Source organism: Salvia hispanica, chromosome 6 (assembly GCF_023119035.1).
Source record: "Salvia hispanica cultivar TCC Black 2014 chromosome 6, UniMelb_Shisp_WGS_1.0, whole genome shotgun sequence".
Classification (NCBI taxonomy): Eukaryota; Viridiplantae; Streptophyta; class Magnoliopsida; order Lamiales; family Lamiaceae; genus Salvia; species Salvia hispanica.
Genome location: NC_062970.1, coordinates 46,856,404 through 46,870,827, shown reverse-complemented (window position 1 = coordinate 46,870,827; position 14,424 = coordinate 46,856,404). Strand labels below are relative to the sequence as shown.

General features: G+C 40.7%; 4 protein-coding genes across 4 annotated transcripts; 2 read left to right on the top strand and 2 right to left on the bottom strand.

Annotated features, from left to right (window-relative positions):
- The first annotated feature begins 872 nt into the window (after window positions 1-872).
- Window positions 873-2,456, top strand: LOC125193131 (putative UDP-glucose flavonoid 3-O-glucosyltransferase 3). The gene has a single exon (XM_048090873.1). The coding sequence runs from the start codon at window positions 892-894 to the stop codon at window positions 2,323-2,325; it is 1,434 nt and encodes a 477-aa protein (XP_047946830.1). The 5' UTR covers window positions 873-891; the 3' UTR covers window positions 2,326-2,456.
- A 1,999-nt stretch (window positions 2,457-4,455) lies between these two features.
- LOC125191642 (putative UDP-glucose flavonoid 3-O-glucosyltransferase 3) lies at window positions 4,456-6,114 on the top strand. The gene has a single exon (XM_048089039.1). The coding sequence runs from the start codon at window positions 4,585-4,587 to the stop codon at window positions 5,986-5,988; it is 1,404 nt and encodes a 467-aa protein (XP_047944996.1). The 5' UTR covers window positions 4,456-4,584; the 3' UTR covers window positions 5,989-6,114.
- A 2,868-nt stretch (window positions 6,115-8,982) lies between these two features.
- LOC125193388 (anthocyanidin 3-O-glucosyltransferase 2-like) lies at window positions 8,983-10,611 on the bottom strand. Its single transcript, XM_048091168.1, has one exon. It carries the CDS (start codon window positions 10,480-10,482, stop codon window positions 9,085-9,087), a length of 1,398 nt encoding a protein of 465 aa, XP_047947125.1. The 5' UTR covers window positions 10,483-10,611; the 3' UTR covers window positions 8,983-9,084.
- Window positions 10,612-11,469: 858 nt separating this feature from the next.
- Window positions 11,470-14,338, bottom strand: LOC125193389 (choline-phosphate cytidylyltransferase 2-like). The gene is made up of 8 exons (XM_048091169.1): window positions 14,078-14,338; window positions 13,849-13,962; window positions 13,558-13,653; window positions 13,073-13,115; window positions 12,810-12,965; window positions 12,643-12,723; window positions 11,914-12,024; window positions 11,470-11,841 (listed from the first exon to the last, which is right to left on the bottom strand). The coding sequence occupies exons 1-8, from the start codon at window positions 14,257-14,259 to the stop codon at window positions 11,683-11,685; spliced, it is 942 nt and encodes a 313-aa protein (XP_047947126.1). The 5' UTR covers window positions 14,260-14,338; the 3' UTR covers window positions 11,470-11,682.
- Window positions 14,339-14,424: the final 86 nt, after the last annotated feature.

Below are 14,424 nucleotides of genomic sequence, written 5' to 3'. Positions count from 1 at the left end.
ATTGTTGGCCATAAATTAAGATGATTGCTACACCTAATTCAATTCAAGAGATTTATAATTAGAGGAGACTTTTGATGTGAATTATTGAAAGTTGAAACTATCATTATCATTAATATTTAATATAATAATTATTTTAAAATGAGTATGAGTTCGACATAACTAATTGGATACGATAATATTCGTCAACGGTTTAGGCCTATAAAAACATGGGTAGTTTGCCCAAAATTTATTGATTTTATTTTGTCATGAGATAGAACCAATGTGCCTCCATCAAAATGGGCCTTCAACGTTAAGTAGTTTACATTGGGCTTAGCAATACCAAGTATTGTAGTAAAATTGAGCCCTTCACAATTTTGCAGCCAAGTTTTGGAATTTAAAGTGTGTGTAATTAGCTCTCAAATATTGCTCGAGCCCATGGTTTATGACCTCAGTTTGGCCAGCTGAGTGTTAATTTATTCAGTTTGCTCCAATATTTTCAACGATTCTCGCAAATCAATTGAATCAACACCAGTAAATTTATCAATTGTTTTCAAAAACAATTGCCAGCTCTTGTCTGAATCCAAAGCTTTCATCTCATGAGTATAACCTATGTTATTCTTTCAATCTTATAGAGATTGGTTAACAACAACCTACCTCCATCGCCTGATTATATACATGTTGAGAACAATTAATATACAATCTATATTTCCACAAGTTTTAATTAGCAAAAAAAATCTACTTTTTCAAATTCGGGGTTAACCTCAAATATAGAGGAGGTGGATCTCCATGACTTTAAAAAGTGTATTTTGTGATAAATGTGACAGTAGAGAAGTCATGTACTCACGGATTATATAAATGTAAAGCATATGCTCACTAGTCAATTCCATAGTGAACAAACCAAGTAGTGCAAAAATGGAAACCAAAAGAGCCGAACTGATCTTCATCCCATCTCCAGGGCTGAGCCACCTCGTCTCCACCGTTGAAACAGCCAAGCTCCTCCTCCACCACCACCCCCGCCTCGCCGCCACCGTCCTCCTCATCCCCAAACCCTCCGACGACGCCAAAACCGCCGCCTTCATCCAAAACACCTCCTCCCACTCCCACTCCTCCCGCCTCAAATTCATCAACCTCCCCAAAATCCCCCCAAAACAACCCCTCAATCACATCTTCTTCGACACCATCGACAACCAACACTCCAACATCAGAGCCACCGTCTCCGATCTCATCAAACACTCCCCCAATTCCCAATTCGCCGGCCTCGTGCTCGACATTTTCTGCACCAAGTTCATCGACGTCGCCGAAGACCTCGGCCTCCCTTCCTACCTCTTCTTCACCGCCTCCGCCTCCACCCTCGGCCTCTTTCAATACCTCGTCGCGCTGAAATTCGAGAAAAAAGAGGATCTGAGCCGGTTCAAAAACTCCGGCGATGAGATTCCGGTGCCGTTCTTCTCAGCTCCGGTGCCGGCGACGGTTTTTCCGGCGGTTTTCTTCGATGAGAATTTGGGGCCGGATGTGTTCTTTGATCATGTCAGGAGGATTTCTGAGGTGAAAGGGATTATGGTGAACACATTTTACGAGATGGAGAGTTACGCGATCGAGGCGCTTCTTTCCGAGGAGAAGCTTCCGGATGTTTATCCGGTGGGCCCGGTTCTAGCCTCCGGCGAGCAGATTCTGCTTGCCGGAGACCTCAAGGAATGGCTGGATGATCAGCCGGAGAATTCGGTGGTTTTCTTGTGTTTTGGGACTATGGGGAGTTTGGATGGGGCCCAGGTGAGAGAAATCGCACTCGCCCTCGAAAAGAGCGAGTGTCGGTTTCTGTGGTCACTGAGGAAGTCAGAGTCAAAGAAAGGTCAAATGAAAGTCACGGCGGAGTACGACGATTTTGGGGAGGTGCTCCCGGAGGGGTTTTTGGATAGGACTATGGGGACCGGGAGGGTTATCGGGTGGGCCCCGCAGGTGGCGATACTGGCCCACCCTGCGGTTGGGGGCTTCGTGTCGCACTGTGGGTGGAATTCGACTCTGGAGAGCGTGTGGTTTGGGGTGCCTATGGCTACTTTTCCGCTTTACGCGGAGCAGCAGCTGAATGCGTTTTTTCTGGTCAGGGAGCTGGGGGTGGCGGAGGCGATTAAGATAGACTATAAGATGGATTTCACGGGGGAGAGGCCGCCCGAGGCGGTGGGGTGGGAGGTGATCGAGGAGGCGATACGGCGGGTGATGGCGGCGGAGGGGGTGAGGGGGAAGGTGGAGGAGATGGGGAGGAAGGCTAGGGCGGCATTGGTGGAGGGTGGATCTTCTTACAATGCTCAAAGTCTTTTTGTTGAAGAGGTTATGAGAAATATTGGTTAGATTGTTAGTTTTGTTTAGTTTGATTTTCTTGGATGTGTTTCAAATTCTAGTGTGATGCAATCAATAAACTATGATTTGTTGTAAATGTTCAAGATTTCATCAATCATTGTTGTTTGGATTTTACTTTGGAATTATAATCTCATATGTCATTTAATAATAAACATATTAGTAGTAGTAGTATACAAGTAGAATGTTGTGATTCGTAAAATTATTTACTATTTGAATTTTGATTGATATACAATAAAAAAAGGTCTATAAAATTGTACTTTGATATTACTTCATATGATATTATATGATAAAGTTAAATTAAAGTGGACATGGGCCATGTCTACTTTGTGTTCATCAACATTCTGACAATTCTCATATGCATTTGTCAGTTTCTCGTCCATATTATTTGCATATGAAAATACTAAATTGTCCATACCTTCAACAGATATTACAAAGTTATCCATCAATAAATATAAAATACATTAAATTCTTAACGATATATAAATACCACTACTCCATTAATGATGTTAAAATAAAGTAATTTTAAATAAAAGTTCCTTCGTTTAACTCAATTTCTATGCGATTTCTTTTTTATGGACATACTAATTTGCAGGGATTGAAACTCTGGCTATATAATTGAAATTGGATGAGCCTAATTTTCATGAACCAAAAACATACATGGATATGTGTGACAGTGTGAATGTCTATGGTTGGTTAATTATAAAGGTAGAGTGTGACTGTGAGAGTGTGAGGTATGGCCAATTTCATACACATATTGATTTTAGTTTTTGATTTGTGGCTCAATTATTGCGACGTTGAAACGTGTATATGATATGGGATCCAATTCTTCTAGAAAAATAATGGAGTTGGTGTATCTATATGATTTTGTTTTATTTCTTTTCTTTTCGGTGTAATAATATTAAATCCATCCTTCTAGAAGAATATGGTGGCGACAGATTTGACCATGTCTGCTTACTGTTACTTCCCACGTTATTAGATGTATCATTTCATAATTCATATTGATATAGATTTTATAAGATATGAAGAGACGTGAGTAGGAAAGAAAAGGTCATCGTCAATGTTAACAAGCAAATATAGTCCTACGACTGTAGCTAATACTACCTCCGTCCCCCAAAATTTGCTACACTTTGATCCGGCACGGGTTTTAAGAAATGTAATGGAAAGTGAGTTGAAAAAGTTGGTGGGATGTGGGTCCTACTTTTAAAGTATTAGTTTTATAATAAAATGTGAGTAGAAATGAGTTAGTGGAATATGAGGTCCACTACCAAAAATGGTAAAAGTGAAATGTATCAAATTTTCAGGGACGGACCGAAATGGTAATATGTATCAAATTTTCAGGACAGAGGTAGTAATAAATTGCGAATAAAAAGCAAAAACAAATTTTAACTGGAACAAAATTTCCGTATCATGGAATGGAACGGAGGTTGAAATAGAATGAAGATAGGAATGAAATGTTAATTTCCTAAGATTTCCTTTGCATTTTCATCCATTAACTTATTCATTCCATCACACCAGTGACGGAACCAGAAAATCAAATAAGCCGGAGCTGAAATTTTTAAAAACAATTACTCTGTACTATTATTAATATTAAAATATTTAACTATAAATGTAATGTCTGCACAACTTTTACGACACACAAGATGATAATTGTTTTCGTAGTCCTGGTCACTATTTATATTTTTCGCATTCGATTCAACACTTACAACATTAATTATTTGTTGGTTCACAATTGAATTCGAATTTGAAATAATACTATTAGTTGGAGCACTTACAGTTGAATATAACAATAATAGTAAAATTCTTAGATAATACTCCTCTGTCCCATTAAATTAAAATATTTGATTTTCGATACATGATTTTTTATAGTGTTGTCTTGTGAATTAATAAAGAAAGAGTAAATTAAGAGTGAGAAGCCTCTAAATCTTCAACAACCACTCCACAATTGCATTCCATAAGAAGCCCCTAAATCTTCAACAACCAAATTTAATACTAATAGAACTTTCGATTCTCATGACTCATGACGTTAGTCGACCCACCACTCCAACCTAAATGGACCATCTAGAACGTGATACAATTATGCATAAAAGTGATAATACTACTCTTCTACACTCCTATTTATGCTCCACTACCATCTTCTCTTTGCATAAAAGCCAACTATCTATTGACTAGTGGAATCCAACAACTCATTCCTTCAAATCAACACAATACATCACTCTCTCTCTCTCAATTTTCAAAGTTCAAATCAAGAAAATGGCAGAAACAAAAGCAAAAACAACCTTGATATTTGTCCCTCTCCCTGTCCTAAGCCATCTCCTAGCTTCCATAAAATTAGCAAACCTCCTAACCGACCGTGACCATCGCCTCTCCATCACAATCCTAATCCTCAATCTCCAATTAGACCCCAAAATCTCCTCTCACCTCAAAAACTCCCCAAATTCTCGCGTCCACTTCGTCCATCTCGAACGAGATGAATCCGACAAATCCCCCAAATCCTCCCTCATCCAAATCGTCTCCAGCCAGAAATCCGCCGTCAAATCCGCCGCCGCCGCCGCCTCCGCCGGATCGAACCTTGCCGGCTTCATCTTCGACATCCTCTGCTCCTCCATGATGGACGTCGCGGCGGAGCTCGCCGCGCCGTCGTACATTTTCTTCACCTGCGGCGCCGCCGGCCTCGGCCTCCTCTTCCGCCTCTCCGATCTGATCCGCCGCCGCGATCGCGCGCTGAAGGACTACCTGGACTCCGACGCCGCGATTCCGGCGCCGACCTTCGTCAATCCGGTGCCGGCGAAGGTCTGGCCGGCGATGGCCTTTGCCAACGAGGCCGGCTTCCTCGACCTGACCGACCGGCTGCGGTCGGTCAGCGGCATCGTGGTCAACACGTTCCTCGAGCTCGAGGCGCACGCGGTGGCGGCGCTCGCCGGCGACGCCGCCGCGCCGGCGGTCTACCCCGTCGGCCCGCTCCTCCAGGACGAGGCGGAGCCGGCCGACGAGGCCGCGCGCCGCCGCCGCGCGGAGGTCCTCGGGTGGCTCGGCGAGCAGCCCGAGTCCTCCGTGGCGTTCCTCTGCTTCGGGACGAACGGTCACTTCGGCGCGGCGCAGGTGGCCGAAATAGCGGCCGCGCTGGAGCGGAGCGGGACGCGGTTCCTGTGGTCGCTGAGGAAGCCGCCGTCCAAGGAGACGGGGGCGGGGATCGGCGAGTACGCGGATCCCGGGACAGTGCTCCCGGACGGGTTCCTGGACCGCACGGCCGGGGCCGGCCGAGTGATCGGGTGGGCCCCACAGATGGCCGTGCTGTCGCATCGGGCGGTGGGTGGATTTGTGACGCACTGTGGATGGAATTCGATTTTGGAGAGCGTTTCGTGTGGGGTCCCGATGGCCGTGTGGCCGATGTACGCAGAGCAGCAGATGAATGCGTTCCAACTCGTTCGCGAGCTGGAGATCGCGGTCGAGATCAAGATGGATTACCGAAAAGATTCGCCGAGGCTAGTGGCTGCGGATAGAATAGAGAAGGGGATTAGGGAATTGATGGATCTTGATAATAAAATCCATGCCAATGTTAAGGAGTTGAAGGAGAAGAGTAAAAGTGCCCTATTGGAAAATGGATCATCGTCTAATTTCGTACGTAGTTTCATTGAAAATGTGACAAATTTGTAATTTTTTGTATTAGCATCGTGTGGTATTTTATTGGAAGGACCCTATTTTTGTGGAATATTTTGTACTAGTAATATTCTTACCTAAAATTTCCAACAATGGTTGAATTTAATTTCTCTTTTCCTTCCACCAATATAACTACTTTTGACACCTTTCTTAATATCTACGTTAATCGGAATATAAAAAATTATGTTCAATTTAGAATATTTATTTCCAAGTATCCACTTTTATTAGTACGTGATGTCAGGGTCTTATTCTAATGCTTATAGCACCCTAATCCAAAATCAAGACTAAATCTCCACCCTTGGATTTTAAAATGAGTGGATGAGATTAAAGCTCACAAATCTCAATAAATAGTAGACAAAATATCAATAAAAGGGTAATATCGTCATTATGTTATCATATGATAATTTTCGTGGGTGTTTTTTATATCAACATTGTGTATTACAAATATCAACAATATGATATAAGAATATCAATATTAGTACAAGAAAATATCAACACATATTTATTGAGATTTTTACATGGTTTTATTGAGATTTTTTGATGTATTTGTTGATAAAAATCTGGTTATCAACATTTACGAAAACTAAAATAAAAAATATCAAATTTCATCATCCGAACGTCGTCGGAACATATGCAATTGAGATCTCGTTGGAATCCTTATTAAATTATCTTTAATTTGATATATTTTTTGCGAAAAAATAATTTAAATTGAGAGAGTTACGTAAATTTAAATATTTGAGATGATTTTGAGGAGAGGGAAAATAGTTAGTTATAATTACTACATATAGGATTTGACATTAATACCCTTTTAATTTAATTAATAATTATTTAAATTTAAAATATATTACACTTGGTATTATATTAACCACAAGATCTTCTAATCTAATGATTGAAAATTGGTCTTAGTTTGGGATTGATAATTAGTTAGCAATTGATTACAGTAATTTCATTACGTTATTTCATAAATCTATATGCATGATTTGAACCTTCGATTTATTAAATGAAGTCAAAAACATCTCATCACTATGCACAATTTATTACTATTAAGTGAAGTCAACATACAAATTTATTTCACAATGCACAACTTATTGATTTAGCATGATACGATCAATATAATTACAAAATACACAAACAAAATCAAATAACTAAATGGAGTAATATTCTTTCTAACAATATCCTCGATAAGCAAAGTTTGACCTTTACAAGAAGATTCACCTTCCTCCAAAGCCGCCCTTTCCTTCCACCAAATAAGTCCACTGGCGGATCTAAGGGGGGCGCCCCATTCGTGCGACAATTTTCCCTTTATTGGGACGTAAAATTACCATATCTGTCCCCTCCGTTTGTCTCCGGCGTCGCCCGAACAATGAAAAAAATAGCAATATCCACACTAAATCAAGCTAATACTATATATTCCGTCCCATTAGTTTTCGGATCTTGGATCCGCCACTACGCATCTCCTCCACCTCCTGCCTCACCGCATATAGCCTATTTTTCATTGATGATTTTTCAAGAAAAACATGGTATATTTTTCAAGAAGATATCAGAAGCTTTTGATGCTTTCAAGAAGTTCAAGGTTGTCGTTGAAAAAGAGAGCGGTCTAGTAATCAAAGCAATGAGGACCGACCGAGTGGGAGAATTCACATCTAAATATTACTCCCTCCGTCTCATAATAGATGTCACACTTTCCTTTTTAGTTTGTTTCACAAAAGATGTCACATTTCCTTTTTTGGAAAAAAAGTTCCCTCTCACATTAATATAAAAATATTATTTTCTCTCACCACTCAACCCACAAAACAACAATCTCCTAAAATCTCATGCCGTTTTCCAAGTATGACATCTATGGAATGGAGAGAGTACTACTACCTCTGTCCCTGAAAATTTGATACATATTACCATTTCGGTCCGTCCCCGAAAATTTGATACACTTCACTTTTACCATTTTTGGTAGTGGACCCCATATTCCACTAACTCATTCCTACTCACATTTTATTATAAAACTAATACTTTAAAAGTAGGACCCACATCCCACCAACTTTTTCAACTCATTTTCCATTACATTTCTTAAAACTCGTGTCGGGTCAAAGTGTAGCAAATTTTGGGGGACGGAGGTAGTACTATTTTATAGAATTCTCTAGAATTAAGTAGTAGAATATCTAGATATTTTAGTAAAATTATATAGACGTATAATTCCCTAGAATGTAGATGGAGTATTATCTAGTAAAATATCTAGATTTTTTTAAGGAAAATCCTAGATATAGAATATTGAAGAATGGAGTAGAATTCTTGAATAACCGAGGAATGCTATAAGTAGGAGTGAGTTGCATCATTTTGTAAAGTTTGAAAAGTTGTCCTGCCGATTTCATTAAAATGATACTTCACTTTAAGCACATTTTATTCTAAATATTTCACTTTAATCACATTTTATTTCACTAACATGATAAAATAGAGCAATATAAGACATGAATCATAAATACTTCACTATAAGCATTAAATATTTCACTCCAAATACAATACATTTCACTGAAATGATAAAATAGAGCAATGGAGAGAGATCCCCTGCTTTGCCAATAAGCACAGCAGCTGGTGTTGTGCATTAAAACTACACCGTTTCACTCTCATTATTTCTTCCCTCATTTTTATCTATTTATTGCTAATAGAGCAATATAAGAGAGAGATCATCTGCTGTACCAATAAATACTTTACTCTAAGCACAGTTTGTTTCACTGGAATTAGCAATGCATGATTGTTTTAATATTATGTTTGAATCTTGCAGGAGTAGGAGTATAGATTATTCAAACTTAGGTTTTCCCTTGATTGTAAATCGGAATAGGAAATTAGTTTAATTTGGAATATTTATTGCAAAGCATTCGCTTTACCGAGTATATATTGGTGATATATTAACTAGTGGAATTTGTTATTTCAATTACTCAATCTTCAACCTATTATGTAAATACAAAACATTTTACAATTAATTTATCCTCCATCAATGCATAACATAATTCACAGGGCACAATTTATTTATTTAACAAGATTCGACAAATACAATTCCAAAATACACTAGAATAATATTTTCAAACAAAATCATACAACTAACTAACTAATGTTTCTAATAACATCCTCAATAAACAAAGTTTGAGCTTTATATGAAGATCCACCTTCCTCCAAAGCCTCCCTTCCTTTCTTCCTCATCTCCTCCACCTTCCTCCTCACCTCATCCCCTTCCGCCCCCATTAGCCGCCTTATCGCCCCCTCGATCTCCCCGGCCCCCACAATCTCGGGCGGCGCCTCCCCCCTAAAATCCATCTTATAATCCAATTTAATCATCTCCGCCATCCCCAACTCCTTCACCAGTTGAAACGCATTCAACTGCTGCTCCGCGTAAAGCGGGAAAGTAGCCACAGGCACCCCAAACCACACACTCTCCATAGTCGAATTCCACCCACAGTGCGACACAAACCCCCCAACCGCTTTATGCGCCAAAACCGCCACCTGTCCCGCCCACCCGATCACCCGCCCGACCCCTTTCGTCCTATCCAAAAACCCCTCGGGCAAAACCTCCCCAAAATCTTCGTACTCAACCACCAACCTTCCCCCCATCGCCCCCGGCTTCCTCAGCGACCACAAAAACCGACAACCGCTATTCTCCAGAGCCAGAGCGATCTCCCTCACTTGCTCCTTTCCGAAACTCCCCATCGTCCCGAAGCACAAGAAAACGACCGACTTCTCCGGCTGATCATCGAGCCATTTCTTCGCGTCGTCCCCGTCCGATTCGCTGCTCAAGTCCAAAATCGGCCCGACCGGGTAAACCCTAGGGTTTTTTCCTGCCATTGAGTCGATAGCGTAGGATTCGAATTCGTAGAAAGTATTTACCATAACTCCATCTGTCTCCGAAATTCTCCTGAAATAGTTCAAAAACACGTCGGCGATCGGGCCGCCGTCGACGAACACCGCCGGCAGCACCTTCGCCGGAACGGGGAGAGAAAAGCAGGGCACCGGAAGCTCGGAATCGGAGTTTTTAAACTCCGTGAGCTCCTTATTCTCGTGGAACTTCAACGAGACGACGTACTGAAACAGGCCTAGCGTGCACGCGCCGGAGGTGAAGAAGCAGTAGGCCGGAAAGGCGAATTCCCGGGCGATTTCGATGAATGTGAGGCAGAACATGTCGAGCACGATTCCGGCGATGGGGATATCGCGGCGGCGGTGCTCGATTATGTCCCTGACGTTTGTGATCTGGCTGTCGATGAGGTCGAAGAGGGAGGTTTTCGACTGCGGGGACCAGTCTCCCGGGATCGGGAGGGGGACGAAGGCGAGGCGGGGGGCGGAGATCTTGGCGGTGTAGGCGTCGACGGTGGTGTCGCTGGGGAGCTGCATGGTGAGGATGGTGATGGAGAGGCGGGCGTCGCGGTCAAGGAGGAGCTTGGCGGTTTGCACGGTGGCGACGAGGTGGCTCAGCCCGGCTGATGGGATGAATACTAGCTCGAATTTCTCCATTTTCCGGCGGCGGTTTGGATTAGTTTGGTGTGGTGGTTTTGTGTTAGAGATAAGGTAGCTAGGATGAGGTTTGAGGGGGAAGGAAGAATACTAGTATCATTGTCTTTAAAGTGATAATTGTAAAATAAATTGAGTATTTTTGTCATGGGGTTATGTACTTTGATATAAATTTATAATTATAATATAAAACGACGTCGTTTTACATGTGACATTGACGATTTGCCAGGTCACGCCGGAGTTGTGCCACGTTGGATATGTTTTTACCGTAAAACTATCGGGTCGGGTTGGATGGAAAATTTGTACAACCCGGCAAAGTTCGTGACTTTTGGTGCAAGGTTTGAAGTTGATGGGAGAAACCAAACTTTTTACAAAGTTCATGACTTTAGGGAGCAGTTAACCCTTTTTTTTTATTAAATATTACTCCCTCCCTTCCACTACAAGTGAGACGTATTCCTTTTTTAATTGTGCCACTGGAATGTGGGACCCACTTTTATATATTGGTTTTATAATGTGAGTGAAATGAGTTAATGGAATGTAGAGTCCACTAATCACTCCCCCCGTCGCACAATAATTGTCACTCTTATTATGGACACGGATTTTGAGAAATGTAAAGAAAAGATGGTTGGAAAAGTTAGTAAAATGAGACCCACTTTTATATATTGGTTTTATAATAAAATGTGATTGAAGTGAGTTACAGGACTGCAAGACCTACTTACCATTTATAGTAAAAATGAAGTAAGACAATTATTATGCAACGGACTGAAATGGAAAAGAATGACAATTATTGTGGAACGATAAGAGTAAAAGTGAAACGAGACATTTATTGACAGATAAATAGAAAAGAAAAATGGTCATTTAATAGCGGACAGAGGAAGTAAGTGATAAGCATCATTTTTTAACACCATTCTCATCCACAACCTTTCTAATTTATGACATCAATTATTCAATTTCATTTTTTAAAATATCCTGAAAATTGAAAATTGAGAGTGAGAGATCCAAATACTGTCCCACTGATAACAACTTGGTACATTTGGAAACATTGTTGCACTAATCACCAGTAATATAACCACATGAAGATAAAAAAATCAACAAACCAAAATCTCAAACTATAATCAATCAAAGTACTTCTTCACCTCTATTGTATGAAAAGTCAGCAAGCAGCACACGGTACAACTACTCACAGCTTAATGTACAAGACAGTCACTTATCATCACTGTCATAGTATTCATCGTCATCATAGTACTCTTCCTCGGAGTCATAGTAGTCTTCTTGGTCATCGCCGTCTTCCCCGTAATCGAGCAAGCCCCTTCCGTTCTGTCCCCTTAAACTCTCTTGAATCCGGTCCCTAATGGCTGTTCCCTGAGAAAGAGAGAAGTGAAAAGGTTAAGAATAGCAGCATGGAATGTTAGTACGCCTTGGACTGCAGCTCACCATTTTGTGACAACGTTCCTCAAACATCTCGAGGAATCCAGCAACCAGTCTGTCGGCATTTTCAACCCACATGTCCCGGCGAATGGTAGCTGTTTTGGCAACTGTTTGTATCTGAAGAAATTGAAGATGGAGCCATGTGTGACACATGTAAAACGAATAAGAAATGCTTCATAGGGTATATAAAAAGCCTAAATAGATCAGTGATTAACTGCACTTGTGCGAATGCATAAAAGGTAGCATTACAAATCATAGAGATACTAGTCAGTAAAGCAAAACGAGGTGGTCGGTATGAAGGAACAAAATGGACTTGAGAGAGGTATATAAATTAAACACGAAAGCCAGTTAAATGGAATGGGTGCTTCATCCTTTAGGGAATAAGTATTCCTAAGTGAAGGGTGATAAAGAAGACAGTTTTGGTTCAAGAAAGCCTTTTAGCATTAAAAAAAAAAAGGGAAGCTGGAGAACAATTGTTTAAACGAACTTTAGGCTCCCAGAAAGCCAAATAGCAGCTCCCAAAATATTTTCTGAACAAAAAAAGGAGAGGAAAAAGCGGCACAGCAAAACAAATATAATTGCTCCACTTTTTAACTACTATATCTCCTAATATTAGTGTCATTTTCTTCTTAAAGTTCACAGAGATAAATCAGTTTTACGAAATGATTTGTTTTACCTACAGTTTTTCTTTGAACAATTAATGCATAAAAATTGGATTGTGGAAGGAAGCTGTACCTTCTCCCCAACCTTTTCTTGATGCTCCTTAACTTTCTCTTGCAGCTTCCTTAGTCGCATATTTACCCTTAGTCGCTTTTCCTGTAAAGAAAAAACAAAAATGTGAAAATTCTAAAGAAATAACTTAGGAGTAGTACAGAGCAACTCAGAGCGAAGGGGGGTCATGCCTTGACATAGCTAAGATTAAGCTCCTTTCTTGAATACCCACGGTCCAAATTGCGCATCACATATTGGTTGTAGTCTTTTACTATCCTCATAATGATGTCAGATGTTGAGATCCCCTCAGTCCTTTTGGTCTCTTTAAACCTCCCCACAGCTTTGACCTACACCAGATGTAGTTAAGTATGATAACCAAGTGTCAACTAAGTGGAAAGAGAAACATCAGCAGTTAGTATAATATTATGAAATGTTTAAACAGAATCCATCTTACAAATTCATAAACATCATTTCCAGCTCCACTTGCATCAGCATAACTGCAATAAAAGATTACATCCATTTAGAGGTAGAAAGTCATAAATTTGAATATACCAGTTCTGATCTCATCATTTTCATGACCACAAATAACCAAATCAGGAATCTGGGATCATGACAGCAAGAACAGTAAATTAATTAAGAATATAAATGCATCGACTTTCACCAATTCATGTATCAACAGAGGTGCATAAATGACCTAGACTAGCAAATCACAAGAGCCTAAGCCTTTAATAACCAACACTCTCCAAGAAGTTGACATAGCATGGCATAAGGAAACATGTGCTTAGGTAGAATAGCATTAGCAACATAAAATTAATACAGATACAAAGTTAGTAGGCCGAAAGGTAATAGCTGGAACCAAGGGATCACCAACTTCTCACAAGTACCGAGTCCAATCCGAGATTCTATCGGAACAGGATTAACTCGATATGCAACACTTACGGGAGAGAATCGTGAGCAACGTAATCAATATTGTGCTTGTCCAAGAATTCCTGATCAATCACCCACGGGGCATCCGGAACAACCTCATCCACCCACCTGCCATAGCAAATAACACAAATGTAAATTCAACTACACACCAACTCCACCATCCAATCCACAACGAAATTAATCAAATCCAACATCCTAACAAGACGAAGATGCATCAACTATCCACAGACCAATAGATTCCAAATCCAAATCGAGATTAGGCAATCATGAACAAAACAGAAAGGAGCACAGAAATGAACAAACTTGCAATGGCGAAGGGATTCATAGCGCTCCGATTCAGTCATAACAGTCTTCCCCTTGAACTTGTGTGTAACCTCATCGTTGCAGCATCCAACAAGCAAGTAAGTATTCGGAAACCTAAAAAAGTAATTGAATCATCAAATCAAGCACAAAATTGAACTGAATCAACCAAAAGGAAAACGAATTGAACCAGCTAACACAGTAAATCTCAGATCAAAGCACGAAATCGTACGATTTTTTGGCTTGCTCGAGGGAGCGAGCGTGGCCGAAGTGAAACAGATCGTAGATCCCGTCGGCGTAGACGCGAATTGGGCGGTCAGACGAAGAAGGAGCGTCGACGGCGTCGCTCTTGGTGCTCTCAGCTGCGTTGGCGGTGGTGGTCGTCGCCGCCGCAGCAACGCCGCTATCGACCATCGCAGGCGTCGGCGGTTTCGATTTCTGCAAACTCTTTTGCTTGATTTTTTTCAGCTGCTAATAAATTTACAGTGTGAAGGAAAAACGAATATACTCTTAAAACTGCCGACTTGAATTTTAATTTGATCATACAATCTCAGATATTTTATTTTATATCTATTTTTT

Excerpts from the sequence above, each read along its gene's own strand:
- LOC125193389 (XM_048091169.1), bottom strand. The coding sequence starts at position 14,259 with ATGGTCGATAGCGGCGTTGCTGCGGCGGCGACGACCACCACCGCCAAC. Across the intron at positions 13,963-14,077 it reads CTCGAGCAAGCCAAAAAATC|GTTTCCGAATACTTACTTGC; the intron begins GTACGATTTCGT and ends TTACTTTTTTAG. Across the intron at positions 12,025-12,642 it reads AAGAAAAGGTTGGGGAGAAG|ATACAAACAGTTGCCAAAAC; the intron begins GTACAGCTTCCT and ends CAATTTCTTCAG.
- LOC125193388 (XM_048091168.1), bottom strand. The coding sequence starts at position 10,482 with ATGGAGAAATTCGAGCTAGTATTCATCCCATCAGCCGGGCTGAGCCAC.
- LOC125191642 (XM_048089039.1), top strand. The coding sequence starts at position 4,585 with ATGGCAGAAACAAAAGCAAAAACAACCTTGATATTTGTCCCTCTCCCT.
- LOC125193131 (XM_048090873.1), top strand. The coding sequence starts at position 892 with ATGGAAACCAAAAGAGCCGAACTGATCTTCATCCCATCTCCAGGGCTG.